Consider the following 12,162-nt stretch of genomic DNA (forward strand, 5'->3'; position numbering starts at 1 on the left):
TTCTCTCCTTCACCGAGCTGTGTAACCCATCAACCAGACAAGATGGTGGGGGTTTGGTTGTTAGCTCTTCCCCTCCTCATCAACAGGTACAGCTGAGAAACAGCAGGTAATTCTCTGTCTCTCTCTCTCTCTCTCTCTCACACACACATACACATTTTCCATACACATATTGGTTCAGGCCAAAAAGTAGCTTCGAACTCTCTCCTCCATCATTCCTAACATGGGAACAATTAGCAGGCATTTACCATCCCTCTAACACGCATAGTGCCAGGAGAGACAGAACCAAAGACAGAAGAAATGTGGAGGAGAGGAAACGAAAAAGAAACTGACAAAGAAATGGGGAGAGAGAGAGAGAATGCAAAGAGCCACAGGGGCAAGAGAGGTGAGAGAGAGAGAGAGAGAGAGAGAGAGAGAGAGAGAGAGAGAGAGAGAGAGAGAGAGCGAGAGAGAGGGAGACACAGACAGAGTGAGAGGTGGAGAGATGAGAGATATGGAGTGAGTGCAGGGAGACATCCGTCGATAATGACAGATTACTGTAATTCAGGCTGTCAGGATCATCGACCTGAGACTCATGCCAATCAATAGCACAGTCCAGTATCGAGCCACACACACACACACACAAGTACACACACACACCTCAGATCAAACCGGCGACACACAGATGGACGAGACTGCCGAGAGCTACGTCTCAAGCTGAGCCAAACAATCTTTCCCTCCCTCCCTGCCTTGCTCCCTCGCTCCGGGGACAGCGAAGATGAGAATGGCTTCTCACCCCCCCTCTCATCCCCCTCTCCATCTCGCCTTTGTTTTCTCGCTGTATTATATATTTGAAAAGACGAAAGCCTGAAAAGGGGTGAGAGAAAGGGAGGGAGGAGACGGGTGAGAAAGGTGAGGAGGGGGAGGGGGCTGTTGGAGCATTTAGGGCTACCTCAGAAGCATGATACTGTGAGTGGTCCTCATTGCTCTTTTCTATAGAGCAGATAAGGACATAATGACAGCCATAGGGAGAGATAAAGGTACAATGACAATACTTTCTGCCCTGCAAGGCAGCAGGACAAACCAGGTGCATTTCAGGTTATTTTCATAATTCACAGAAGCTAACGATGTTCTTGTTGGTAGAAAATGGCACCTTGCATCTTAGATGATGAATATAGTCATTGTTACAATGGCCTAATTAGTTCTTGTGAATACTAGAAGATAGAGAGTATAGAGAGAGAGAGAGAGAGAGAGAGAGAGAGAGAGAGAGAGAGAGAGAGAGAGAGAGAGAGAGAGAGAGAGAGAGAGAGATGGAGGGAAAAAGAGAGTGGAGGAGTTGGGAGTGAAGCATTTCAAAAGCAAATTGCTACAAATCATTGTTAGGGGACAACGGCCAATGGTCACAGTGACTTTGGGGTGTGTGTGTGTGTGTGTGTAGTCTCTGTGTAGACTCAAAGGAGACAGGAGAAATCGATAAGTATTCAGCTTGTTCTCCCAACCTGGTCTGAGCATACACTCAACACAACAGCTCTATATTTGTTCTACTTCCCTATGGATCCATACATGCATACACATCCACTTCACCACAGCTGTAAACCCCACATACACACACAGACAGCATAAGGCTGGACTGGTAGAGATATTGAACACAGATCATAACGTGATTATCGAATCCCTCCCACCGAACGCCACGTGGACAAAAGCGCAAGCTAAAGGAACACATGTCATTACATCAGCCCATCGTGAAAAAGAACACTTGGCATAGTTTTCATAGAACGACCAGCAATTGCACAAAAGAACAAACATCAACATGTTAGTTAGACTGTCCCTAGGCTGAGGGGGTCTACAGATGGATAAAGGAAGGATGAAGGGTGTGGTTTAGACGAAAGGGAGGGATGATGAAAGGATACAAGTTCTGGTAAAGGGGAATGAGGGACTTGAGGGCACGGCTGGCATTGATGGCTGTGGCTCTGACCATCGTGGGTAGGATCTTCTCATCCACGATGGCTCCGTCAAACAGGGGGCCAAAGAACGGCACCTGGACCAGACGGCAGAAACATGGTGACTGTTACTTGGATCTATTAGTCTCGTTTACTGCTAAAAAAACCCCCCCAGAACATTCAAGTTTTAGAATCCTCCGGAACCCCCTCGAATCCAGAATTTTCGAGCCCTAGAACCCTCCGGCTCCTTAACCCTCAAGCCATGGAACCGCAAACATTCCAGTTCCAGAACCCTACCTCAGGCTTCTTGAGGATGTGGATGCTGCACATGTGGTTCTTCATGGGGTAGATGACAATGAGCACGTCTCCAAACTCAGTGGGGATGATGCCTCTGCGGTAGTCTCTGGAATGTTCCGACCACACGATGTGGACCTCGTCGTTACCCAGGTGCCTCAGCTGTGGAGGGAAGGATGGGCGAGGGGCAAAGAAAGACAGGGTCTGATTACGATATCATCAGCTCCGTATGTAAATAAAGTACGCTAACGTTAACGCAACGCAAAATTGACCGTTTTCTTGAACACGTTTTGGAGTGTGACCATCACCCAGGTTAATGAGGGGAAGGGATGGAAGTGAGGGTGGAGGCAGAGAGGGGAGAGTATTGTGAAGTCAGGTCAAGTCAGAAGTTTGTTCTTGTTCACCCTGATCGGATTCAGACTGTCAGACTGAGAAGTTACGTGGGTCTCCCTCCCTCCCTCTGTCTGTCTCACTCACTCACTGTCTCTCTTTATCACATGACCTCCCCCCCCACCCCTCCCCCAGTGTCTTGGAGGCCAGTGGCCGTCTGTCTACAGCTCCAGGTCCAGCCAGTCATTAACCTTGACGTGTGACAGCCAGGTGAAGCTGCACCTGCCTCACTCCCTCCTCCCTACCTCATCCATCTCTCTCGCTCTCTCTCTCCTCCACCTGCATCTCTCAGCCCTCCTTCCACCACACCATCTCCATCTCTGCTTCTATCCCTGTCTCCCCCTCACTCTCTCTTCCATCTCTCCCCTCCTCCTTCCATCCATCTCTCCCCTCCTCCGTATTACAGGAGCACTCTGTCTTGTCCTCCGTCTCCTGCTCACTCCATCACTCCCGAGGGCCACACAGACCCTGGCTGTCACCAGGCCTGGCCGGGGGCCCATCTACACCCTCCCCACACACACACACACACACACACACACACACACACACACACACACACACACACAATCACCCACACACACACTCTCCTAGTCTTTATCTAACACTATCCATCTCTTTATCCCCCATCTTCTCTCCTCACCCGTTTGCTCTCCCCCACCGTCTCCCAGTTTCCCTCCTGCCCTTTCTGGTGGTTATCTACCCTGCCACATTCATCGTGAATGTGTCGATGTGTGCGTGTGGCTATAACTGTGTGTGTGTGTGTGTGTGTTGGCCTGGCCTCCGAGCTGACACGCTGTAGTGTCTAGCTAACCAGGTTTGGTGCCTTTATCTTCAGATCAGTGTGTGGCTACTGTCTTCTCCAGACAGGCTAATCCAATCAGCTCCTGTGCTTTGCTGATAGGCTCAGGACCAGGAAGCAGGAAGCAGGGGACAGATCTGATTAGAGGACATTATGGCCATGTGGAGCAGCTAGAACGACCACCGCCACGGGGCTTGATGGCCCACACACACACGCACACATTAATAGACACACACATTCACACACACACACTCACTATGTACAACCACAAGACACACATTACACTGGTCCTTTTAAATCATTTATAGCAGCAGTTTATTTTGTGTGGCAGCATGTGTGTGTGTGTCTGTGTGATGAAGGGCTGTTTCAAGTGTCTCTCATCCTAAAATGAGGGAGTGGGGGAGGCAGGATAGGATAAGAGTGTGTGTGTGAGGGGGTGGGTTAATACACTAGGGATAGTACTATTAGATGTCTTAGTAATACAGTACATTTAAGCTGTGTGGGTGTCTCTCTCTCTCCTACCGAAGCAGAGCTCGTTAACCAGACTACAGTAGCAGTAGGGTGGATGTGTGTATGCTGTTATCACTGGTGTGAATAAGGAGGTGTTCCCCCTGACACACACACAGTTCCTACCAGCTGGCAGGCTGTCTCTGCTCTTATTAAGCCCCGCCCCCCGCTGCCACTTTCTTGTCCTTTCTCCTTCCAAAACGACCTCCTCAACCAAATTCCTTACTTTCACCCTTCTCTCCATTCAACCATCCCTCCTTTCCCTCCCTCCCCTTCACCCCTAAAGAACAATCGGTAGGAAATTAACCCTCCCAGCGGACTGCGAGTCGGCTTATTACAGCTCATTACGACGACACAATTAGTGTGCAATCTTACACACAATGCCATCGTCCACCTCATCCTCTATTTTCCTCTCATCTCCTCCCCCCTGACCCCCCCCTTCTATCGAGTTCCTTCCTGTCTTCACATTTCTCAACATGACCGAACACACTCTGATCCCAACACACACACACACACACTATAACAGACGAGAGAAATGAAGAAAAGACGAGAGGAAGCAGTTGGAATGACCAATCACGGTCCAATCTACGGACATTCCCCTCCGCCCTCCCTCCCTCCCCCCCCATCCCCTGCACGCCCCCAGCAGGACACACTCATCCCAGTTAATGCTGTCACTGATTAGATCAGGGCAAAGCCAAACAAAACATACCTACAGAGACACTGTGCAGAGAGAGCAAGACGGAGAGAGAGACAGATGGAGAAGAGGAAACGAGAGGGGGAGAGAGAGAGAGAGAGGGAGAGAGAGAGAGAGGGAGAGAGATGGAAAAGAAAAGAGAGGGAGAAAAAGTAGAGGTGAAGAGGAAGCGAGGGAGAGCCACAGATAAGAGAAGAAGAGAGCGAATAAACAGAGACCGACAGTAGAGAGGAGAGAAAACGCCGAAGGAAGAACCGGGAGAAAGTGGAGAATGACAGAAGCGGAGGAGGTGCCACGCCAGGTGACCACGCGTCTCTAAAGCAGCTGCTGTCGTGGTGAAGTGGATCGTTGTGCGGGTCGTTCTGAGGGTCATCGTCTGTCTCTGTGTGAATGTGGACCAGACACTCTCCAACACCCAGATGCTCCATAGACCATTTACACCTGATTATATCACTACTGTTCACGGGTCCTGCTGGGAGCTCCAGCTGAGACCTTGACGTGTGTGTGTGTGTGTGTGTCTCTGTATATGCGTGTGTGTGTGTGTGTGTGTGTGTGTGAGGAGAATGGTCAATACCACTAACTGAGCTCTGCTTACTTTTGAACAACGTTTGGACAAACACACACACACACACCTTCTTGGTGAGGGAGTCGTCTGAGTCTGGGGGCATGCGAGTCGACACGTGGAAGACGGCCTCGACGGTGGAGGTGGCGTAGTAGGGCGTGGTCAGGCCAGTGCTACGGTTACGCTGCAGACCGCCCATGAAGCCACAGTGGCTGGTCAGGTTCACCTGCAGGAACAGGAAACACATCAACGACAGGAAACAACTGGAGAGAAAAGGCTGATCTGAAGACTAGAGAGTCTAGCCAACGAGTTATCCCCCAAATACAGCAATACAGAGTGCTAGTTAACAACTAGTTAACTGCCAGAGACAGCGATTCAAGCTCGACTTACCCACTTACAAAACATTATTTAGTAGGTAGCCTCTTAGAGACAGATAAGTAGTAGTTAACTGTCTACATATGAGTTAACCAGTAGGTGTTAACCCCTCACCTCCCAACCCAGTCCAGAGACAAAGTCCTCGTAGGCCTGACTGCCACTGGTGTTGGACAGGATGGAGTGTTTGTCCTCCTGACCCTCTGCTACGTAGAAAACAGCTATCTTGTGGGTCTCTCGGCTGGACGAGGGAGGGGAAGAGGGAGGAGAGATGGGAGAGAGGAAGACGTGTATAGTATACAGAGCATGCAAGGGGATACTTGCAAAGTCCTCACAAAGTCAACAATGTTATAACCATGGTGAGACCAAGCCTGTTTGAGGCACAGCTTCAGGAGGACGCCGTTCCCAGGAGGAAGGTTCGAGATCTTACCACTGCCTGGAGTCCAGGTTCTTCAGCTCCCTTAGAAGCTTCTCGTTCTTCTTAAGCAGGTGAAAGTTACTCCTGAGGAAAAACACACACAAACACAGACACACAGACCAGACCAGCAGTTAAGGGATGACACTGATTCTGGTAACATTTTAGACAGTTTTTTGTAATAAGAGTTAGTTAATAGGTAAGAAGGCCTTAGTAAGATAGTCAGTCTAATAAGCATCTTAAAAAGGCCTATTAACTAACGCTTATTCCAAGCACAAATATCTAAAGTGTTATCCTAATTCCTATCTTTCTACTTTCTCTCCCTTCTGATCATTCTTCCAAACCACTCTTCTCCCCAACTCTCCCTCCTCTCCTCACCCATTCCTCGCTCTTCTGCCTCTCTGAAATAAATCGTCTGCATCACTAATTGACCGACTTGTTGTTGTTGTCACAACCTCTGGGAATAACAGACCAATCCTGGAGGAACTAACAATGCTGTCTTCAGCAGTGACAGGAACCTGCTTAGAGAAGAGAACCCCCAGATGCACTTGAATACATTCATGCAGAACACAGACAGACAGACATCCAGTGGAGGGGGACAGACAGGCAGGCAGGCAGACATGCACACAGGCAGGCAGGCAGACAGACACAGACAGAGGAGGGGGACAGACAGCAGGCTGCAGTAGAGACAGGGAGGAACAGACAAGCTCCAGGGGACTGTAGAGACAGGGAGGAATTAACACGGCTCCAGGTGACAGTAGTTGAGGAAGCACAGAGATCCAATCACACAGGCCAGAAGAGAGATCAATAACATGATCTGATAGCTGTTGTCATTGTGTCAGTACTGTGCTATTAAAATCTCTCAAACTGGACTCAACACTTTGAACCTGGGTGCGGAGGACAGAAAGCAGAAGGGGTAGAGAGCTCTACAGGGTCTCTCTCGCTCTCTCTCTCTCCTGTATCCACTCTCTAGACACGAACAGGGTCTATATATATTGGGAACCCATGGAGAAAAGGTTCCGTATGTTCTAGAACCCTTTACAGGACATCTTGTAAAGGGACGTGTTTGAAAACTTCTGTATGAATGGAGGGGTAATTATTTGATTGTTAAAGAAGGTTTGAGTTTTTACTGCAGGGGAAAGGGGAGAGAGAGAGAGCACAGAGAGACAGAGAGAGAGAAGCCATGTGTTCTGACTGATTCACATATAAGACCTAGTTCCATGAAGAGGCCTTTCTTTGTCCCCCCCCCCCCCCCCCCCTCTCTTCATCCATGTGAGTATGTGCCTCTTTATTAGCTTGTTACTCTGTAATGGGCTTCATTTTCCCCTCTGAAAGAGAGCCATTTCAGAGGCAAGAGAGGGAACAGCATGAAAGGATCACACACACACACAGTTCTGCTCTCAAACACTGAGAGCCCAAGAAACACACACGAGCCCTGTGTGAATTGCTATGCCTTAGTCTCAGTAATAAATGGTGTCTATGAATACCAGGCAGACGGGGACAATAGAATCATTAAAGGTGCTCTTCTCCCCCCCTACACCCCCTCCCTCCCAATCCCTTTCCTACTCTCTCTCTCTCTCCTTCTCTCTCTCTCTCCTCTTCAGCAGACTCCATGAGAACACAAAGCACTGTTTTCAGGCAACCATGTGCCACTCAAACCCGGGCTGAGCCCCCCCCCCCGACGAGCTGGGCCCCCCTGCTGAGCGTACCTGTTCTCCCAGGAGTTCATCCCCAGGATGTTGAGCAGCAGCCGGCAGTAGTAGAAGGGGGACTGGGGCCGCTGGGGGAGGGGCTCACTCTGCCCCATGGCGCGCATGTTGGGCCCGTCGCCGCGGTGACGGGCGAAGTCGCGCTCCGCGGCGCACTGCTTGAGGATGGCGTTGATGACGTCGTTCTCCTGCTTCTCCGACACGCAGGTGGGGGGTGGGGCCGGGATGTTGAGGGGCGTGCCCGCGCGCTGAAGACACTCGGGGCTGGGGAAGCGAAAATAGTGTTGAACGTTATCGAGCGCGTTCGTCCATCTCTATACACACACCTTGGTACCTGGTTTGTGATCTAGCGGAGTACCTGGAGTATCCCAGGTACAGCAGCATCTCGTCCAGGGCGTCCTCGCCGTCTCGCAGCGCATCCCACGATGGCACCGTCTCCCTGCACACGCGCTTGGCGAGGGGCGGGGCCAACAGCTCGAGACACACCCCTTTGTCCTCCGCCTTGTCTTCCTCCCTTTCCTCTCTCCTGTTTTCGTCTCCTTCTGCACCCTCCCCCCTCTCCTCCCCCTGCTCCTCCTCCTCCAGCCCCTCCCCCTCGTCTTCCTCCGCCTCCTCCAACCCGCCCACCTCCTCCTCCTCCTCCTCCTCCCTTTCCTCCCCAAAGTCCTCCTCTCCTTTCTCCCCTGTCGCCTCCCCGGCCCCCGGCCCCCCTCTCCCCTCTCGGGGTGGGCTGCACAGCAGCAGGGCGTGGCCAGGGGGAGACCCGGACCCAGACTCGGGGTTGCACCCGGGGCAGTGGGGCGGTCCGTACAACACTGCAGAGTCCCAGGAGTGTTTGCCCGAGATGTCCCTGACGATGAGGCGCACGCAGGCGGGGGTGGTGGTGAGGCCGGCTGACATGCCCCCTCCTGGGAGGCCGTCCTCGGCCCGGATCTGCAGGCAGGACAGGAGGGTGGTGCCGTTCAGGGAGAAGAACTGCAGGTTGGGGGAGTGGAAGAGCTCCGGGCCCAGGTCGGCACTCTCACTGTATGGGTTGTCCTGGCTCTCACACACCTGCCGGGGGGGGGCAGCACATGGAGGATTCAGGAGTATTAGGACTGATTCATACCACACAGCTGGATACATTTTGGTCCCCTAAACCCCCCTCTCCCCTCCCTCCACCTCCCCCGCCCTCCACCTCCCCCGCCCTCCCTCCCTCCCCCTCCCTCCCTCCCTCCCTCCCTCCCTCCCTCCCTCCCTCCCTCCCTCCCCCGTCCTCCCTCCCTCCCCCTCCCTCCCTCCCTCCCTCCCCCGTCCTCCCTCCCTCCCCTGCCCTCCCTCCCTCCCTCCCCCGTCCTCCCCCGTCCTCCCTCCCTCCCTCCCCTGCCCTCCCTCCCTCCCTCCATCCCCTCACCCTCACCTGGCTGGTCAACGTGGCAGGCCCTCCACTCATGGGGTAGTGTCCCAGGTGGTTGACCAGGTGGGTGATGACCGTCCTGGCCGCGATGGAGATCAAACCGTGCTGGAGTCGACTACGAACTGCGGGGGGAGGCAGAGAGAGAGAGCGAAAGAAAGAGACAGGTCATCTTCACCTGCTCAAGCACTGGTCACCATGGAAGAGCTCACTCTGACCCCCAGCTAGACTGTGGGGAAGTTTGAAGGGGGAGATTAATGCGAGCTTATGGGAACTGGCCACAAGGAGAGAGAGTGAAGAAGATGAGGAAGACCTCATGACAGGAATCCTCTAAAGGCAAACTCATTATCTCTCTCTCTCCCTCCCTCTGTCTGCTCAGTCGATAAAACCTAGAGACCAGCAGTGTGTGTGTGTGTGTGTGTGTGTGTGTGTGTGTGTGTGTGTGGCGTCCAGGGAGAGAGCATGTCTGAACAGTCTCCGCGGAGGAGCCCTGGAGTAGCCTGCCGTAGCGCTGGATCTAGCCAATCAGATGTCATTATGGCTTGATCTATTCCCAGATAGGCCACTCATGTAGAGTCTGGTTCCTGTACATTACTGGAGACAAGCTGAGTGGAAACCAATACCGCCACACAAACACACACACACACCCTACATCCACTACACACACACACAGTACATTGCTATCTGACTCCCTACTGAGAGAGAGCCAATGCCATCACACATACTGTGCCAGCAGTCAGTCCTGCCCAATCAACGTGATCACACCATACAGAGACATAACAGGCTTCAACACATCCACACCAAGCACACACACACACACCTCTGTGTCAATAACAGTACACTGGCACATTCTCCTAACTCTGTGACTCTTCTGTCACACATCTCATCTCTGCAACATCCCTCCATCCTCTTCCACTAAAGACAAGGAAGGACGGAGGGATGATGGATGGATGGAGGGATGGATGGATAGGTGGAAGAAGACAGTAAATAAATTGAGAGTGAGATGGAGGGAAGGGAGATCAGAGAGAGAGGAGCAGATCAGAGCAAGTGTCTGACAGAAGTGCGTGCGTGCGTGTCTCTGTGTGTGTGTATCTGGGTCTGTATGTGTGTGTATCTGGGTCTGTGTGTGTGTGTGTGCGCCAGCGCTCACCCTCCGTGACAGGCTGCAGTTTGGAGGAGCGCTCAGAGTCGGGGGAGTGAAGAGGCTCGGGCTCCTTCAGGCTCTCCAGGGGCAGGAAGGGGTCGTAGTCCGGGCTGGTCAGGTCAGACAGGTTCAGGGGGAAGTACCTGGAGCTGCTCAGAGTCTGGGCTCCGTATACACACCCATGGAGAACCTGCAGGGAGGGAGGGAGAGAGGGAGGGAGGAAAAGGAAAAAAAGAGAGGATGGAGCGAGCGAGGAAGAGATGTGTGCGGAAAAGGGGTAGAAAGGAAGAGAGAGATGATGAGATCTAAGAATGCTAAAATTCACCATATGCATTGTGGGTCCATGCAGTCCAAAATACATGAGAGAGAGATAGTGGGGGCGAGAGAGACAGATCCCTAATCACAGATATGAGAGACTAATCAAATTAATTATCATGTCGCAGCAACACGGCATGTTGCCGTGGAGACTGAGAGGGTGGGGGGTGATTGGAGGAGAGTTCTGAGGACGAGAGTGAGGTTGCTCTTTAATTGTGCTTTTTATGTGAATCCCCATTAGTTTCTGCTCGAGCAAAGGGTACTGTTCCTGTAGACCAATTGAGGAGTTTCAAGTGTGTATGCGTGTGTGTGTGTGTGTGAGTGTGTATGTGTGCGTGCGAGTGAACTAGAGAGCTATAATAGACCCATTAGCAAAGGAGTAAAGTCACACACACACAACCTTATATATGCAGCTGAGGACAGACTTGTCGCTGCGGTGCTCCTTGTCGGGGCTGAGTGTGTTGACGGGCTGCAGCAGGGTCTGTGGAGGCAGGGCCATCACCCAGTCCAACAGGCACAGCAGGAGAGATACCACCAGCTGGGGAAGGGACACATCAGGCACCGCTTCATATCAGCTACAACACACACACACACACCTCCAGGTCTGATACCGGTTACTAACACACACCAGGAAGGGGGATTTCCTGGCCACCCTAACTGTACTGATCTTTTCATTTGCATGACTCGCAGTTCAGCCGAAAAAACTCCTGCTAGTTTGAACGGCTCAAAAGTCAGGTGGTGAAATATTGCGAAATCTCTTAACGAAATAAAAAAACTTGATCACTCACTTATATTTGACAAATGAACGGATAACCAGGCGATCACTGACCTCAAATTCTGCATTAAGGAGGTCTGACCTGTGGTTTCATGCTAGCTGCCATGTCACTGCCTCTGTACTCGTTCTGTTCACAACGACACTAAAGCTGAATGTAATGTAACTGGTGTGTGCAGGCCGGCCTGTCCAGAGAGCCTACCCTCTTGTCCAGCTCGTGGGGCGAGCACTCAGTAGTGGGCAGCAGGTAGGTGATGGTGGCGATCAGGATCTGGAACACAACATCACCCTTCATCGGTTACAACATACTATGCACCAGATAGACAAGCAGACCCTCCCGAATGAAGCTCGTTTGATCTGCAGCTTCTGCAGTCCGCCTGAGGTCCTCACCTCCACGATCTTCTTTGGCGTGTCGGGGGGGAACTTCTGAAGGTGGTCCACGTAGCTGATGAGCAGGTGCAGGATGTCTGAGGCCACCAGGGCCACGCTCTTATTGGGATACTGCAGAAAAACACACACACACATATATTACCAACGGTCGTATACCAGAACACAGACAACAGACCAAGAATTCCATGGTGCCAAACCGAGGATTAAGATGTGGATGGGTGTTGTTGCCTGTGTGTGTGTGTGTGTGTCACAGACACCTGCTCCTCCACCAGTCTCCGACCCTGGCAGGGAAACAGCTGTCAAAGCAGCATGGGACTCTACGAAACACAATAGACCTGGTCTCTAGCCAACGTGTTTGTGTGTGTGAGTGGTATCAATGAGAGAGTGTGTGTGTGTGTGTGAGCATGTGTCAGTGTGTGTGTTGGAGGTCTGGCTAGCTACCCCACTCCAGGGAGGAATATAATCATTCCTAGAGGGGTGAGGCAGCAGC

At 52.0% G+C, this 12,162-nt stretch overlaps 1 protein-coding gene across 3 annotated transcripts in view; it reads right to left on the reverse strand.

Moving 5' to 3' along the window:
- Window positions 1-12,162, reverse strand: part of ralgapa1 (Ral GTPase activating protein catalytic subunit alpha 1) — a 47,245-nt gene that overhangs the window by 14,225 nt on the left and 20,858 nt on the right. For all 3 annotated transcript variants that reach the window (XM_047014238.1, XM_047014230.1, XM_047014246.1), the window contains exons 29-40: window positions 11,673-11,783; window positions 11,485-11,553; window positions 10,911-11,048; window positions 10,202-10,385; window positions 9,058-9,176; window positions 8,017-8,711; window positions 7,659-7,922; window positions 5,965-6,036; window positions 5,652-5,775; window positions 5,233-5,388; window positions 2,214-2,372; window positions 1,887-2,014 (exon numbers count right to left, since the gene is read on the reverse strand). In XM_047014238.1, the coding sequence (XP_046870194.1) occupies window positions 1,887-2,014; window positions 2,214-2,372; window positions 5,233-5,388; window positions 5,652-5,775; window positions 5,965-6,036; window positions 7,659-7,922; window positions 8,017-8,711; window positions 9,058-9,176; window positions 10,202-10,385; window positions 10,911-11,048; window positions 11,485-11,553; window positions 11,673-11,783 (2,219 nt within the window). The remainder of the gene's footprint in view (window positions 1-1,886; window positions 2,015-2,213; window positions 2,373-5,232; window positions 5,389-5,651; window positions 5,776-5,964; window positions 6,037-7,658; window positions 7,923-8,016; window positions 8,712-9,057; window positions 9,177-10,201; window positions 10,386-10,910; window positions 11,049-11,484; window positions 11,554-11,672; window positions 11,784-12,162) is intronic.

The sequence above is a fragment of the Hypomesus transpacificus genome, chromosome 3 (genome assembly GCF_021917145.1).
Source record: "Hypomesus transpacificus isolate Combined female chromosome 3, fHypTra1, whole genome shotgun sequence".
NCBI classification, from domain to species: domain Eukaryota; kingdom Metazoa; phylum Chordata; class Actinopteri; order Osmeriformes; family Osmeridae; genus Hypomesus; species Hypomesus transpacificus.